The following is an 18,389-nucleotide window of genomic DNA, read 5'->3' as shown; positions in this document are numbered from 1 at the left end:
TTTGTAATGCTTTCAAACATCTAGTTGATTTGAAAGATGAAGATAGGTTAATGCAATTTCTTACTGGCTTACATGATGGATATGAGCATGTTATTAACCAAATCCTTTTAATGGATCCCTTGCCAACTATGAATAAAGTTTTTTCAATGGCCTTAAAGATAGAGAAGCAGAAGGAATTAGCTATTGAACCACATTTGGAGATAGCCAATTACTCAAATACATCTTATAATACACATGAACGGGGCAAAGGCATTGATACAGAAAAGAAAGAAGACAAATTCTGTAATTACTGTAGGAAGGGAGGACATGTTAAAACTGAATGTTTTAAGCTGATAGGTTATCCAGTTTGGTTCAAAGACCCTAAGAAAGGAGGCAGAGGCAGGGGAAGATCTGCTAATTCTGTCTTTAATTCTCAAAACAAGTCTGTTTCTAGAGCAAATATGACAGCTAATGACCAATCTACACCATTAGAAGCTAGATCTGATGAAGATGAAGAACAACTCGATACTAAACAAATGGGCCATATGATACAGGAAGTGTACAAACTATTGAAGGGGAAAACAATACAATCTGCTGCTGCACCAGATTTTTCTGCTTTTGCAGGCTTCTCTGGTAATGCATCCTCCTCTAATCTCTTATTTGCATCTCATTGTACTTCTTGGATTCTAGATAGTGGTGCAACCAGCCACATGAGTCCACATTTACCTTTATTCACAAAATTTCGAGTTGTCCCAAATAGAAAACCCGTATTGCTGCCTGATGGAAATAGCCAGGTTGTTGAACACATTGGTCAGGTTATTATAGCCACACAACTAGTACTGGATGATGTACTACATATCCCCTCTTTCAAACATAACCTTTTATCTGTTAGCCAACTCTTAAAACAGTCACAGATTATAGTGATGTTTTATCATGATTACTGTTATCTGCAGGATTTGAGAACTAATAAGGTCATTGCTGTGGGATGGGGAACAGCTGGCTTATATCGATTGAGTGACAAGTCTTTTTCTATTTCTGAAATAAATTTAGCTTTACAAGCAAGAGACATAGGTACTCATGCTAGTTTTTCTGTAAAAGCTACACTTTCTAGTCCTGATCTGTGGCATCTACGCCTAGGACATGTTTCAGATAAAGTTTTAGCTCATATTCCAAAAATCATTGTAAAACATACAAGTACTGAGTGTGAAGTTTGCCCAAGTGCAAAACAACACAGGCTGTCATTTCCAACTAGCACAATTACAACTACTTGTAAATTGCAACTGTTACATTTTGATCTTTGTGGACCTTATAAAATTCCTTCTCGTACTGGGGCCAATTATTTCTTAACCATTGTAGATGATTTTACAAGGTCTACTTGGGTTATTTTGCTACAACAAAAATCACAGGTACCAAATGCAGTCATTATGTTCTGTACTATGGTTGAAAATCAGTTCAACAGTAGAATTAAAGTTGTCCGCAGTGACAACGGGACAGAGTTTCTAAATTCTAAATGTACTGTTTTCTTCCAAGAAAGAGGAATTATTCATCAACGGACGTGTGTTTATACGCCTCAACAAAACGGAATTGTTGAGCGTAAACACTGACAGTTATTGAATGTTGCAAGAGCTTTTTTATTCCAAGCAGGGTTAACAGCAGATTATTGGGGAGAAGCTATTTTACTTGCTGCAACAGTGATAAACGTCCTTCCTACGCCAGTTTTACAGTGGTAAACTCATTTTGAAAGGTTACATGATAAACATCATGTTTATGAACATTTTCACTCTTTTGGATGTCTTTGTTTTTACACACATGTGCAACCACCTAAAGATAAACTTGACTCCAAAGCTCATAAAGCCATATTCCTTGGGTTCTCCCCTGGTCAAAAAGGTTTTTTAGTTATGGATTTGCATACCCAAAAGACTCTTGTGTCTCGAGACGTCCATTTTCATGACAATGTTTTTCCTTTTGCCACACACTTAAACATTGATAAAAACACAAATGTGTTGCCTGCTGATGTTTCTCTCCAAATTTCAAAATCATCTCTTCCCACTCAAAATTCCCCGTCTACTTCTTCTACCTTAATAACCACTTCACAAAACACAACATTACCTTCCTCTTCTCTAAATCCCAGCCATATTTCCCTTAAAAGAGTCTCAAAAAACCCGAAGTGGTTGGACGATTTTGTTTGCTGCACTTTTTCTCCCAACACACATGAGATACCTGAAATTTCAATTTTTAGCCCTGATCATCTCACTTTTGTTTCTAATGTCTCCATTGATAAAGAGCCAAAGGATTATCAGGAAGCTTGTACTGATCCGAGATGGGTTCAAGCCATGGATGCTGAACTTCTTGCATTGGAACAGAATGCAACTTGGTCATGTGTTGATCTGCCCCAAGGGAAAAGATGTATCCGTTCTAGATGGGTATATAAAATCAAGCGCAAGCCAAATGGAGAAGTGGAAAGTTTTAAGGCTCGGTTAGTGGCAAAACGGTATAATCAATTACAAGGTATTGATTACCATGAATCTTTCAGTCCGGTTGCTAAAAATGTCACAGTTCGTTTAATGATTGCAATTGCTTCTGCTAAAGGGTGGCCTCTTCACCAAATAGATGTAAATAACGCCTATTTACATGGTTATTTGGAGGAAGATTTATATTTGGCACCACCAGACGGATATACTAAGTGTCCTGCTGGAAAAGTTTGTAAACTTGTCAAGTCTCTATACGGACTCAAACAGGCGGGTAGACAATGGCATAAGGAAATTTCACAAAAGTTAATTGATTTTGGATTTTCTCGGTCACACCATGATCATTGCTTCTTCACCAAACACACCAAAACAGGTTCAATTTTTCTAGTTATCTATGTTGATGATATTTTGATAACTAGTCCTCAAGAAACTCATGTTGCTGAAGTAAAAGAATATTTACATGGCTTGTTTACTATAAAAGATATGGGAGCTGTCAAGTATTTTTTGGGTATTGAAGTTACCAGGTCTGCTGATGGAACTCTTCTTTCACAGACTAAATATATCAAAGATATTATATCAGATGCTGGTTTAGATAATGCTAATCCAGTGGCTAGTCCAATGTCTCATGGGATAGTTTTAACTGACCCAGGCGAATTGCTGTCGCAGCCTGAAACTTACAGACGGATTGTTGGACGACTCCTTTATCTCGGGTTCACACGTCCTGATGTCACTTATGCCAGTCAGCAATTAAGCCAGTATATGCAACATCCTAGCAAACACCATTTATAGGCAGCTCATCATGTTTTATGGTATCTAAAAGGCACCATTGATTACAGTATTTTTTATCCTTTGCAAGATGATTTGCAAATCTCTGCCTATTGTGATGCGGACTGGGGTACGTGCAAAGCAACACGTCGATCCTTGACAGGATATTGCGTGTTTTTGGGGCGTTCTCTCATCTCTTGGAAGATAAAAAAACAAGATGTAGTGAGCAAGTCCTCTACCGAGGCAGAATACCGAAGCATGTCCCAAACCAGTTGTGAGGTAAAATGGATTAATTTTTTGCTTGAGGAGTTTGGGTTGATCAGTCCTAAACCAATTCCCCTTTATTGTGACAATACTTCCGCCATCGCCATTGCCAAAAATCCCATCTTCCATGAAAAAATAAAGCACGTGGAAATTGATTGTCATATCGTGCGTGATCATATCACATAAGGTTTTCTGATTACTCCTCATGTATATTCTTCATATCAGTTGGCTGATATCTTTACAAAGAGTTTAAGTCACAGTGCAATGTTGCCTTCCATGGTGAAAATGGGAATAGTTAAAGTAAGGATGCCTTCATCTTGTAGGGGGGGTGTTGAAATACAAGTATTGCAAGATGAAGTTCCATCCTAAGGTACTATAGATACTATGCTTAGTCATCATAATTAGTTAGAGGTTGTTGTAAATAGGTTATAAGTTGTTACTACATTAGTTAACTTTACCTTTTGTATATAAATACCTAAAGTGTACCTATTTTACTTTTAATCTGAATATATGAGAATATCAGATATTTCCTTTTCTTTCCTAACAGAAATTTTTTCACACCCACTCTGTCCTAATCGATTTCAGTGAGTTATAATCACATTTTTTTGTTTGTTCGCGTTCGTATGGATCATCGTTAGAGGTACTCCTACAAGGGGATAGATGAAGGTGTGCAAGGAGCCCTTCCGCACATGGCCTCAAAATTATAAATGCACCAAAATTTAAAATGTGCTTAGTCAAATATACATATTAGCTTAAATTGAAAAAAACATTAATATAATGTAATAAAATTCATTTACACCATTTCACTATATTGAGTATATACGTGATTTAGATAATCAACTACTTAAAATTCACAACCTTACCATTTATTCATTTTCTTTATATTTTCTTAATATAAAATTTTATTAAATATCAAGGGTTTGATAAGAATTTAGCACAGGACCTCTAAAAAGTTTAAGACGGCCCTGACTCCTACTTTGGGTACTCACTTGTTGATTACAACACTGAGTACTGTTTCAAATGATTTGATTATAATACTATTGCAGTCTCCGATGGACTGCTCCGTACTAATAGTAGACCGCTTCGAGAGGTAAACGCGAATATTCTTCTTGTTTAATTTATTAGTTTTATCATCTAACGGATATAACAGAATCATGATATTCGGGAATAGAAAAATTTAAAGTTTCCATTATGCTGTATAGACCGTCCATACATGTGCAATTCCTAATATTTACAACCCTCTAACCCTAAAGGGTAAAATTACCTCAAAAGCCAACTAATTGAAATAAGAAAAGACAAATGAAAAGGTTAAAAAGGTCAAACATATAAATAAAAAACATTAAAAACTAGAATTCCCTATTTCAACAAATGACGCTCATTGCAACTCGATTTTGAACATGTTAAAGTCCAAATCTCGAAAAATAAAAAAATAAAAGTTGAAGCTATATATCTTAACTTTTCATAGCAAAATGAATCGCATCAATCCAAGTTCCTATGAAGACGTTATGCCCAAAACATAAAAGAGTGTCGAATCTGGAAACTAGCGTGGAACAATATGTTTTTTCCTTTTGGATTGACTCAACGAGTCAACGTCTGTTTGTGCTCGTCGACTTGTTTTCGTCCTCCTAATGCCCCGGTTCGTCTCCCTCTTGACTTGATAGCTTCCTATGGTCAATTTTGCTCTTCTTCCGTAACTTGATGTCCTCATCAATATGGTAGATACTTCACATTTTTCTTAGTAATTTCACATTTTATTAACTAAATTGATGCTTAAGTTCATTTTATATGGTTGTCATTTGATTTGACAAAGTATGTTTTTATCGATATGTAAATATAATTTTTTTAAAGACAAAAATAGCATTAGTTCTCATCAAAATATTATAAATATATACAGTAGCGTTCACCTAGACCTTAAATGACCAAATGAATTTGGTCGTCTAGATCTAGGCTCATTAAATCTATACCTTAAGATGTTTTAAATATCCACCGTAGAATTATAATAAGCCTAAATCTAACGGTGAATGATCAAATCATTCAAGGTCCAGGTCACGCTACAGTAAATACTATATATATATTTGCAAATACTGTGTGTTTGTTAAAGAGGCAATTTAAAATATTGTGTTTGTTAAACAAAATATTATAAATATATATTTGCACATAGGGTTTCATTTTTAAAAAAAAATTCTTATATTATATAAATGAAACAAAAGAATTTAACCATATAAAAAAAATTATATTTATAAATCCTATTATCTAAAAAGGCTTATCATTAATTATAACCATTCACAAATCCCATTAATCACAAAAAAAAAAAAAAATCCCATTATCTCATAGATCCTTTTAAAATAATTGGACAAGAATTTGCCAAGTTATCTAACTACATAAAAAAAAAAAAAAACATGCTATAAAATCATTTTCCAACACATTATAATAATACTAACTAATTTCCTTTAATTATCGTAATTAAAATTTATCTAATATAAGAAAACACAAATTTTGATTAGCATTAAAATCACACCCAAACGCCGTCGTTTCCGCAGGGAGAAATATCAATCTCTATCAAATTGTCTTCTTCAAAGTGAAAACCCGATCCCGGAGGAAGTTTGCCGTTGTCACTATCAAAAGCTATCTCAATCAACATTCCATCTCTATCTTCCTCTTCCCATTTCAAATAAACACTCTCCGGCGAATCCCATCCTCCGGTAACCGGAAACCCATCGTCAGAAGAGGAATCCGAGTCCGTTTCGGGGTAATACATTGAGAGAGACGGAATTTGATACCCTTTAGAAAATTGATAATCTTGATCATCATCTTCTTCTTCTCCTTCATAAGCTTCGTAAATCACTTCCAATGGAGCTCTCACATTCCACTCGACGAATGAATGCTCGAATTTCTGCTTTAATGGGGAAGATTGAAATCCTAATTCAATTTGGGATTCAACCCATTTGTCAATTTCAGTCAAAGATCGAGTCTTTTCATCGGAATCGAAATTGGGGTCTCTGTTTTCCCTGTTTTCCCTGTTTTCCCTGTTTCCGGCGTGTTCTCCGGTCACATTTTGCTCTGTTTCAATTTGGGGTTCAACCCATTTTTCAATTTGAGCCGAAGATTGAGAGTTTTCACTTGAATTGAAATTGGGGCCTCTGTTTTCTCTGTCTCCGGCGACATCTCCGGTCACATTTTTCTCTGTTTTAATTTGGGGTTGAACCCATTTTTCAATTTGAGCCGAAGATTGAGAGTTTTCACTTGAATTGAAATTGGGGCCTCTATTTCCGGCGTGTTCTCCGGTCGCATTTTGCTCTGTTTCAATTTGGGGTTTCACCCATTTTTCAATTTGAGCCAAAGGTTGAGGCTTTTCACTTGAATTGAAATTGGGGACTCTGTTATCTCTGTTTCCGGCGTGTTCTCCGGTGGCATTTTGAAGGCGGCCGAGGCGGAGGAGGAAGAGGAGGAGGAGGGAAGTGAGGATGAAAACAGGGGAGAGGAAGAATTTGAGAGCAGAAGGGTAAAAGATGAGAATTAAAGTGTAAAGAGTGATGATACAAGAAAAGAGAGGATCAGAAATGGAGTGAGAGGAGGAAGATGTGGTCATGATCAGTAAAGCTATAAAGGAATTGAATTCCAATTGGATTTCATTTTCTTCCATAAGGATAAAGAGGAAAGAAAAGAAGAATAAATGAGTCTAGAAAAAGGGGGTTTATATAATTTAAAGGAGAAAGTATTTACAGAGGAAGAAAGGTATAAAAACAGGGGATGGGGATGGAATAATAAAAGGGTTTCAAGCTATGTTGCATGGAAACAGATACTATGGAGTCGTCTGGCTACTTGATGTTTACTGGTTGCTGTTACGGTTTGTTGTTTGATTTTCCAAAAAACCGAGATTCCATGCTTTTGTAAAAAGCTACTTTTCGACTGTAAAAGGTAAATATGAGATGTCTAACCAAATACCTACAACTCTATCTTTTAAAATAAAAATGTAAATATGAGGTGAAAAGTAGGTAAAGAAACATCCCCTACAAAAGTTATTTTTAAGAAAAATAGTTAGAAAATGGTAATAGAAACGGAAATGGGTACGAAACGTGGAAACGCTAACGAAGAAGAGTTTTCGTGCAACATATGTTTCAAGTACTATTTGTGAATTCTTCTATTTAAGGCTCTGTTTATTCGATGGAAAATACTGTGAAGGAAAATATTTTTCTGAATTTTATAAATTTATCGAAATTTTTTAGGTTAATCAACAAAAAAAATTTATACGAAGAAACTGAGAAATGTTTTGCTCTTTTAAATAACGGTAAAACGTTTTTCTAAACCTTTTCGAACACTAACTCATGTCTTTTTATCTTTTGAAAATAGTAGGCATCCACAATTTCTTCTTTTTTTTTTTTTTTGATGTTGTTGCCAAGGACGAGCTCCTTGATAGTGACTTCTTTCAGGACGACGAAAAGAGCCGGAAACTCGAAAGGGTCACCTTTTAAAGCGGTCATCGGTAATCAAAATATCATAACCCACTCACGGAATAGATAGAGGTTGGAATTCTATTGTTTCATATTTATATTATAGTTAGTTAACCAACCTTCTATGAATAACCTATTACCAAAGTATTGGTTTCTAATAAAAAAATTTCCTCTATCCAATATGTTTAAAAACATAATACTTGTCGATAAACAAAGAAGACTTAAAAGTGTTTATCTTTTTCCTAACATTTGTCTTTTGATCTTAATAAAATATTGGTATTTACTTTAGAGTGTATTATTTTGTAACATTTTAACCTATTGTCTATCAAAATTGATGAAATAGTGAATAGGAAGTTAATAACAACATTATATAACTCGGATCTGACCAGCGGTTCGACCGGTTGAATCGGAAATCGGTCAGATCTTCGTGTCGAATTGAACTGATATGTTACATTTTCAATAGACCAAAGGGAACTGGTGTTGGATATACATCCCAAGTCCCACATCAGAAAGATACAAGAGAGTTACATAGTTTATAAAGAAGTTCACCAACTATATTAGTATGAGACCTTTTGGGAAGGAACCCAAAAACAAATTTGTACGGATTTGGCCCAAAGCGGACAATATCATACTAATGGTGGACCTGTTGGTGAACTCGTGGACCCTACAACTAGGGTCAGACCAGCAGTCCATTCGGTAACCGGTGTGAACCCGGGTTGATAAATTTTTTCTTAAATAATTCGTTGGACAACTTTTTTAATTAAACCGATGGAAAAAAAACACTAATTAGGCTGGTTTGATGAATTTTTGCATTTAAAAATAACTTTTTTTATGTAAAAAGAGCAAAAATAGATTGGCCCAAGGATCCTATTTTGGTGCAGCATTCGTGTCGCTTACGTCGTGCGGATGCTTCCCTATCCCAATGGTGCTTCAACTACATCCGTGCGCGTGCGAGAATCTATCTTCTAATAATTGGTTAAAGGTTTGTAAAGAACCTCTACTTAATAAACTAGTGAATATTCTCATTTCTTTCTTATGTGGGATGAGGAAGCTTAATTTTATTTTTTCCTTCGTAAAACTATTTCAAGTGGTTCACTTTGAATATCAATTTTTCATTCATCACTGGTGTGTTTTAAAATACCAGGGATTCAATTCACTAAAATTGGAATGAATAGTGACGGAAGGTGGTGTTTGCCGTATCAAAAAGGGGAAGTATCATGTTTTTACCGTGTACAATTACCGAGATAGCCTTTTTGTTCACTATACTAGAAATAGAGCCATTAAAAGTCTAAAAAGATCAGTTTAACTGTATTCATGAATCCATAAAAGCTTCCCAGGTTCAGACCCTAATTAGTTAGTCCTAATATAAGATTATAAGTTTTAACAAACACAATTTCCCAACAAATCCAATGTTGATTTTACATTTTTTATTTTGTGGGTGTTTGGTTATTCCATTTTCTCCTCATGTTTGCATTTTCACGTTAAAATAAAAAATTTTAGGTGTTTAATTTGACACATATGTTTTATAGTTGAAAAGTAGTTGTTTATAAAAGCAGAAAATCTATGGTTTTTAGAAAAGCAGCATCTTCCAACAGCAAACAGTAAACGCATGTAAACCAAACAGGTCATTCATTAGCTATCCATATTTCTACAATTGTGTTTTAAATATGTATATTTTATGGATTTTTACTAGTTCCTTTTTTTTTCTTTAGGACCGAATCAAGTTACATTAGGGATTATTTGAACTAATACTCTCATAATCGACGTAATCTTTCGGATGTGTGAGATATGACAAAAAGATGATCAGAGAGAATCCGTTGACAAGCGACCCCACCCTAATGTTTAAGTTATTGATGTATAGGATGGAGTATTAAGTAATTTGAGAGTAATTGTAGGGAATATAAGTATGTACATTGACACTGTGTGATATTTAGACGTATTTATAAGGAATTACGTCCTAAGAGTCCTCGAAAGATAATTTAGTCAAGTTGGATCCTACTCGTTTTGGGCTTTCTTGATTCGAGACGAATTTGGCGAGATATAGTCCAAGTAGAATGTTGAGATCTTCCTATTGGTCCACACGTCAAAGAAAAGACAATATCCCTGTTGGTTGAATATGACGACTTCCGATGCTTCGAACTTTCCTTTGCCGTCTAAAATAGTGACACATATACTGACATTATTTCTTATGTTGTTAAGGTACAAGTATAAAGTTTTTCCTTTACAGTTTAGAGTCAGTCATGTCCACATGCACCTTAATGACCAAATGAATTTGGCCATTCACCTTTAGATATAGGCTTATTAAATCTAAGTCTTAGAATGCTTTGAATCTCCACCCTAAGATTCCGATAAGCCTAGATTTAACGGTGAATGACCAAATACTACATAGACCTTAATGATAGTATCAAAACTGGTTTAGAGCTGAGTACGAATCTTAGAGATTATTGAATTGTACTAAATACCTAAATAAAAAAATACATAATTGCATTGAATATGAATCTTAAAGATTCTTGAATCAAATCAAATACCCGAATAAAATAATTTAAATTTAAATTGTACTTTTAAAAAATTTCTTTCAAACGGAACCAAATTATACCGTTGTTGACTTCCACGAATTACAGTTTTGGAAATTTTCAAATCATCCTATTGAACTAAACCGATCTCACTTCTAAAATCAATATCATAAATCTGGGATATAATTATAGCATAAACAACTCCGACGGAGAACGTAGGAAAACACCAATTCCAACTCCAGTTCTATCCAGTTTTTGAAGCTTTCATAAAACCAATTCAACCCAAATCAGAACCCTGACCAGTTTCTGATTCAATCGATCAAATCAGTCGGTTCGGTCCAGGTTTTATAACATTGCTTAATCATAATATTGGGTGACATGAAATGAATTCTATATCCCAAATTAAATTTCAATCCATATTAAGTAAAGTCCTTTAATAAAGATAACTAACATTTCAAATCAACTTTTTTCTTGTAAGTGATATTAAAATTGTTTCTAAAAACTTTAGAGATTATGAATTCAAAACTTTTATTAGAATGATGAGAAAAAGTCAAAAATCTTTTAATTGAAGTTTGGATAATGTTTAGGGAATACTTTCAAAGTGGGTAACAACATTGCAACTATAATCTTTTGCTTTTTCATGAATATATTTTCCCTTTCATCTACTTTTGTCACAAATCCTTTTCTTCCATACTTTTCTTTCTTTTTCAATTTCAGGCCAAACAATATCTTTTTATCTCTTTATTTATTTAAATTTTAACTTTTTTTTTTAATAATTTCAGGCCAAAAAAATTAATGATGTAATTAAACTTGCCTAGATTATTATTTTATTAAATTGTTCTTGAAATAACTTTTGTTAATTTTTTGACATTAATATTATAGAATGTAAAGGTTAAGAATTGCTTACAAAAAAATGTAATTTAAGGGTTATAATATTAGTAAGTTTAATAGCCAAGTAGCCTTAAAAATATTAGGGAAAAGTAAAAAGAAAAAAGAAAAATACAAACACATAGTTGAGGTCAAAAAATAAACATTAGGGGACATATTGAAAGAGATTGAGGGCGGTGGAATTGGTCAATTTTGATACTTCCTACCATACTTTAATCAATATATGTAATATAAGTCCCCAAGTGATTGTTGACAATACTATTACTAATTTCCATTTTTTAAACCTTTATTTGTTCTTTTCCTTTTCGGATAGGGGTAAGTTCGGTTCGGGCATAAGAGCATCTCTAAGAGACTTTTAGTATCCGTTTGTTTTCAATTTTCGGAATTGTTTTTGTGTTTTAAGTCTAAACATGAGATAAAAAAAACGTTTGGTAAAAATTCGAAACAACTTCTGATACAGTATTGAGTCATTTGGGTTTTTGCCAGAAAGCCATGTCATGACCCGAAGACCTCAGATGGGCCTAAGCCAGTCCAGGTCTGTTACGATGGTTATTCTTGGCCGAAACTTGACCAAAGTCAAGCTTCAGACACCTTGGGTAACCGACGGTAGTCTTCGAAGAAGTGTTTGGAAACATGTGGATCAATCAACACACTGGATTCCAAACACAAGCTTCTCATTTTCAGAAATACAATGACACGAAAAGATATGGTCCAAAGATCTACCATAAGTTGCCACGTGTCCAAATGCACTTTATTTTATCTATAAATAGCAAATGTATTCCAGGATCCCAGTTATCTTAATTCTACTTCTCATAACTTCATTTCTCTAATTTCGTTAGTCTGATATTATCAACAATATCACTGACTTTAGCATCAAAGAGGGTTCGCCGGAACTCCAGTCCATTTTCTGACGTCTGTTGTGGTTTCAGGTGACTAGAAGATTGTTCAAGAGTCATTCATCAGGAATTACAACAACAACTTCATTTTACAAAAAAATCAACTAATATCTACTATCTATCAATAACAGCTAACAGTAGCAGCAAACAAAAGTAGGTGAAACAAACATACCCTTAGTCCATTCTTTTAAAATAATATAAACAATTGATTCTTAGTGATTTATGGAGTGACTAATACATATCCAATAATATTTATTATTTTATCATTAAACTTATTAATTATTGTTATGTTTACCAATAATGAGATGGGAGAGACTCCTCAATAATAAATTATTAATAAAAAATTAAATAAGAAGGCACTAAGAGCGAAGATGGACTCTCTATTAGTAGAGAGGATAGATAGACTTTTAGTGATTTGATGAGCCATTAAAAGACTGTTGGATCTGATTTTTAACTATCTCTCCTCAAATTTTAACTTAAGAGTCAAACTAAGATGTTGTTGGAGATGCTCTAAGAAAAGAGTAAGAAAACAAGAAGTTTTTATTCAGTTTATTTGAATAAAATAATCAAACCATTTCTCTATTTTTTGAAATAAAAAAGAAAATTTCATTAATGAAAGTCAGAATATAATATAGAACAAATAAAATAAGGAGGTCTTAAGGACCATTCTATCAGTCCTGACATAAAGTATGTAGCCCGAGCAAGCTCATGTGCTACATTATTCGCAGAACGGCTCATGAAATTGACACTAACGTCATTTAAAAAACTTAACATAGATTTACACTTTTCTAATATAAAATCATAAGCAAACTTAAAAGTTCATTCCTTAAGATTAACTACCGTAGCATCATCCAATTCAATCTCACATCTTCCCAACCCTTTATTTTTTAACCAACTCAATGCTTCCTTTATACCCACTGCCTCTCAATCTCTAACTTGATAGTTGCATGGGAGAAGCTTATAAAACGCGCCACAAAACTGGCCTTCACTATTGTGAAGCACAACCCCAATTTTTTTAACATTGTTCGAAGACCAATCTGACATAGAACAAGTCGCTTTGACTAACACATCGACAAATTGATTGTAGACCGCTTGATAAAAGATACATTACTATTCTCAAGATCCAATAATATGGATTTACAATCAGATACAATCACACCAAAACTAGAAACACATACATCTTGACAATGTAAAGCATTTGTTAGGAGTTGTGAGGCCACAATTTTTTAACTAACTAAGGTCTTCCCTCATGCTAAGACCCTCGACAAGTAAATGATCTAAATGACAAGAGATGATACTATTAATTGCTACCACAAAACTACCAGATGAGTTGCGAAGAACACAACCTTTGCAAGTCTGCCACATGAGATTTCGTAACTTGCTCGACACCTTCAACTTACAAATTTTTTTCCAAAAACTAGTTGGATGGTGTGTACTCCGATTTAGGCTCATACTGTATCCACTCATTATCCTATATTTCCTATAATATCCTGGAGCCCATAATGAAGACTCCATCTCTTTATTGGCAAATAGAGGTATACCCAAAATGTTATTGCAATCCTCACAGATCTCCATCCTTCGTCGTTTTGGATCAAAGATAACTACTCTTTCCATTTTCAAAACTTCCACTTGATTCCCTTCTTTAAATGACTCCCCATTATTAATAATAAATGTTATATTTATTGCTCCCTTTATTACGCTTTTAATTGAGCAGTCACTGCCATCAGAAATATCAATTCTGCTTTCAATTTAGTAGTTACTACCATTATAATTACAAGTTACGTTTTTTTTAAATAAAACGCTTCTTAATTATTAGAATCGGAAGAAAGAACAATATTAATATAGAGTGGTGGACATGCCCACACACCATGAACAATTGAGAATTGACCGCCTTAGCTAATAGATGAGTGGTCGAATTCGCTGAACGTTTTACATGAGAGACTCCACAATTGCCTAACTCTTTGAAGATACTAACACAAGACAAAATGACCTCAAAACCAAGCTGTTTACATATTTCTGAGATGCGTTCTAAGTTAACTATTGTCTCCATAAGAAACACTAACATGGGCCTGTGGACCTGCACCGGATCCTTTAGAACATTAACTGCTCATGGGTTTCCTAGCCCACGACAGTTCCAGCTTATGAGACTCATACGCCCTATATCCGTTTTTCGATAGGATATCAGATTCTACTTCCATACTGACATTCTCCATGCGTGGCCGTTTTGGACCGTGAATAAGTCCATCTTCGATAGAGGGATTCTGACTCTCCTTATTGTTTGAACTGTCAATTCGAGAGGGCTACCACTTGTTCGTATATTCTTGCTCCTAAACACCATTGATTTAAACACTACAAAAAATTTGGCTTTTTATGACAATTTTTCTTGCTACGCACAAAATTTCGTCATTAATAATTGCTTAACAGTGACAAGGTCTAAAGTTCGTCACCATATTCTATGTTTTATGACAAATTTAATACGTGTCTCTCTTAGTATATATTTTTGTCACTATTTTATACGTTTCGTGACAATATGTTCAACATTGTCACTTATAAATTTGGAGGCAAAAAAAAAGTGCTAAGTTTTGGAGAGAAAACCTTTTCTTGACAAAACAAAGTTAATTAATGACAATTATATCGTTATGGTAAAATACTAATTTTTATGACATTTCTTATTCGCCATAATTTAATAAAAACAAATGCGAGAACTTAAATTTTGTCATATATTTAATTTTACAAAATCATAGAAAAATGCTATCATAATGTGTTATACCAATTGTTACCAATAATGACAATTTTATATTATCAATGTATATAGTAATTTTAACGATGATTTCTATTTCCTCATAATTTAATAGAAAGAATGTGACAATTTAAGATTACATTATATATTTTTTATTCATAGTGACATCATTTATGTTTTGTCATGTATTATAACATGCTTCAATGACAATATATACCCGTTGTTACCATTTTGTTAATTCATGACAATTATTATTTCATAATGATTCTTTTTTTAATGGATTTCATCATGATTCTTATTCTTCATTATTTAATATAAAAATGCATCAACTGAGATTTCATTCATATATTTTCATTTTGTACTGACACTATTTAAATATTTGTATAAGATTTATATTTTTCTAAAAATAAATTTATAATATTATTAATGTAATTTAATAAAGCTTATCATGATAAATGAATATATTTGTAATTATAAACTTTAAATTATAATTATATAATAGAAGTAGGCCCAAAAAAACTATTAACCCATCACATAACCTAACCTTGTCCACATAACTTAGACAATATGTTCCTCATCCCTCTTTCTCTATCTCGATCGTGCGCTTTATCGTGTCCTATCATTCCATAGGTTCTACTATCTCGAACTGGCGTTTCCTCTCCAATCACCTCCATCTCTGCCCCTCACTCTTAGTTTTTCAATCGCCAATGGCGCCCCCAACGATTCAGTATCAGATTACATTCTCTCATCGTTTCTCATTTCCTGGGGTAAACATCTATTTTCTCTCTATTTTTTTCTTTTTTTTTTTTTTTGTTCTTCTGTTCTCTTATTTTATTCTCCTTTAGATTCAAACTGATCGCTCATGCTTTTCCTAATTGATTTCAATTTTTGATCCATACTTCCAAGATTTCAGGTAATTGTACTGGTTTGTTCACTTTTTTGAATTTATGTTCTCAATTCGGTGCTGCTTAAATTTTGCTTCTGTTTCTGGTGGTTGAAACTCCGGGTAGCACAATTATTGTTGTTTCTATTTGTACTAAGGAAGTATAAGTATTGTTCTTTTGTTTCTCTTTACATGATTTTGTGAATTTTGTTGATTGATTTTAGTTGGGCTTCTCTTTGGGAATCTGGTCACCTAGCTTTTTATAAAAAAAATACTACTTTTAAGCATTGTTTTCGTTGCTATCATTGTGTCTATGGGATTCTGTTCTGCATCTGAGACACTTTATAATAGGTTGTGTTTGGTTGCTCACAACTACTTATAGAATTTTGGGGCTGAATTTTGATTAGTTTAGACCTTAATGTTAAAATAATCGAAGAAGGAGGTTAGGTATCCTTGTTCCATCTCATCGAGAAGTCTACAAGAAGTGTTATTATGTGCACCAACCAAACAAAGTGATTAATTGAATGGTTTTTCTTCAAGTCATAGCTACTAGTAAGATTGAATATTTCTTTTCATCTATGAAATTTTATGATGTGGTACAAATAATTAGGATTCGATGATAATATTAGAGATTAAATATATGCAAATTTAATATCTGGATTTTCAATTAGAATGTTCTATAACGTAAATTGTGTATCTGCAACATGTTGGAAAAACAAAGGAAACAACCATTGCCATTCGGCATTACTCTTGGAAATGGTTATAAATGGTGTGCTCTCGATAAGTAGCCCTGCTACAATATCATAAGGTTCGATTCAGGTTAGATTAGCAAGTGAAATGTGGGACTTGAGTAAACTAAATTAGTGGTTAATAAAATGGTTGGAGTGTCTTGGTTTAAAGGTATGCATACAATTAGTTGATTTTAGTAAAAGATATTGATGATACATATTTCACTCACTGTGATTTCTCTCTTGACAGAATGAAGTTGAGTGGTTTTGGAACGGAAAGCACAAGTGGTTTTTTTTAAGAAATATAGAAAACACAGGAGTTGTGTAGCAGAGGACCAGAAAAGAAAGGAAGAAGGGAATATATTTTTTGTGTGTTCTATTTATTACTATTATTTTTGTCGTAACTTGGCTTGTATCAACCTCAAATGTAAAAATTATAATTTTAATAATTTTTATATCTATCATTTCAATTTTATAATTTATTATCTTTTATATATTATTCATTTATGTAATTTTAACTTGATGAGTTGAGCAAAAAATAAATAAATAAAGAGAGTATATATATATAACATCAAGTCAATGATAAAATGTAGGGAGTTAAATTTTAATATGACAAAACCTTGAATTTTTCATGATAAACGTAGCAACATTGTGCTTGTAATGTTTGAATGTTATATTTATATTTGTCATTATAACATATATAATTTTCATGACAAAATATAAATTTGTCATTTAAAGTTAAACAAATGATGACAAAATACAATCTCCAGTGACAATCAATATTTACAAACAATGACAAAACAAGTGTCACAATAACTAAAAACTATTATGACATAATAATTTTTTGTCATGTAAAAACAAATTATTGATGACGAAATTAAAAATTATCACATATACAAAATACCACGCTCATACTATGACGATCGTGGCGACGACAGAATTTCGTCATCTATTATTTATTGTGACGAAATAACACCTTTCAATGACAATTTTTGTGCGTCAATAAATGGTAAATTTCTTGTAGTGAAACTTATCCCCTACAGGAACTTCATCAACGTTTGAACTGTCTAAATTATCCTCATCAACTACCTCCAATGGATTCCTCAGCCATCTCCCCTCCAAGTCTGATTCAGTGATGGTGACTCCCTTTATAGGCTTTCATATTGATGCTAACATATTCTTGATACTTTTAAGGTGTACAGATTTGGCTGTTAGAAAATGAACAACAACAAAGTAGAAACCTTGATTTGTAGGATTAGCAACATATTCTTCTCCCAAAATCACCCCTTGTTCCTCCTCGTCTTCTAAACATAATAGGGAATAGGCCTCCATTAATCCCTTCCCTTTGTCCGTTGAAAATCAGGTCGAAACCCTAGCTTGTAAGGTAAGTATAGCAGAAAATACAATTAGGTTAAAAACTTCTCAAGAGAGAAGACGACAAATGCTCCAACAGTTGAGAGCTAGAAGTTATTTAAGCAGAAAAGATGTTTAAGAAAAGAAAAAGATCAACAAACAAAAGCAGATAAGAAGCAAAGATAAAATCTTCAAGAAGCAAAGAAAAAAGGCAATGGAGTAGAGAAAGAAAGACAAAGAAGAAACAATAAACTGGATGAATGGCAGAAGGAGACTCTCATCGGGGTGAATTTCCTAAAAGATAAAGTATTTATAAATAATGATAAATTGCCTACCAGTATTGAGTAGTTACTGCCATCATAATTATCAATTACTCTTTTAATTGAGCAGTTACTACAATCATAATTATCAATTACATGGACTATCTCGGTCGGACCTGAGCTGTCCACCATCATTGGGGA

The 18,389-nt window shown here is 33.3% G+C and overlaps 1 protein-coding gene and 1 long non-coding RNA gene across 2 annotated transcripts; one reads left to right on the top strand and one right to left on the bottom strand.

Moving 5' to 3' along the window:
• Positions 1-5,800: 5,800 nt before the first annotated feature.
• Positions 5,801-7,157, bottom strand: LOC136232128 (uncharacterized). The gene has a single exon (XM_066021161.1). The coding sequence runs from the start codon at positions 7,117-7,119 to the stop codon at positions 5,989-5,991; it is 1,131 nt and encodes a 376-aa protein (XP_065877233.1). The 5' UTR covers positions 7,120-7,157; the 3' UTR covers positions 5,801-5,988.
• An 8,346-nt stretch (positions 7,158-15,503) lies between these two features.
• LOC136233252 (uncharacterized) lies at positions 15,504-17,034 on the top strand. The gene is made up of 2 exons (XR_010690752.1): positions 15,504-15,731; positions 16,826-17,034. It is a non-coding gene; the product is annotated as an uncharacterized lncRNA (long non-coding RNA).
• The last annotated feature ends 1,355 nt before the right edge of the window (positions 17,035-18,389 follow it).

The sequence above is a fragment of the Euphorbia lathyris genome, chromosome 6 (assembly GCF_963576675.1).
Source record: "Euphorbia lathyris chromosome 6, ddEupLath1.1, whole genome shotgun sequence".
NCBI classification, from domain to species: domain Eukaryota; kingdom Viridiplantae; phylum Streptophyta; class Magnoliopsida; order Malpighiales; family Euphorbiaceae; genus Euphorbia; species Euphorbia lathyris.
Note: the sequence above shows the minus strand (reverse complement) of the source record. Positions and strands in the feature narration are given on the sequence as shown.

Excerpts from the sequence above, each read along its gene's own strand:
- LOC136232128 (XM_066021161.1), bottom strand. The coding sequence starts at position 7,119 with ATGGAAGAAAATGAAATCCAATTGGAATTCAATTCCTTTATAGCTTTA.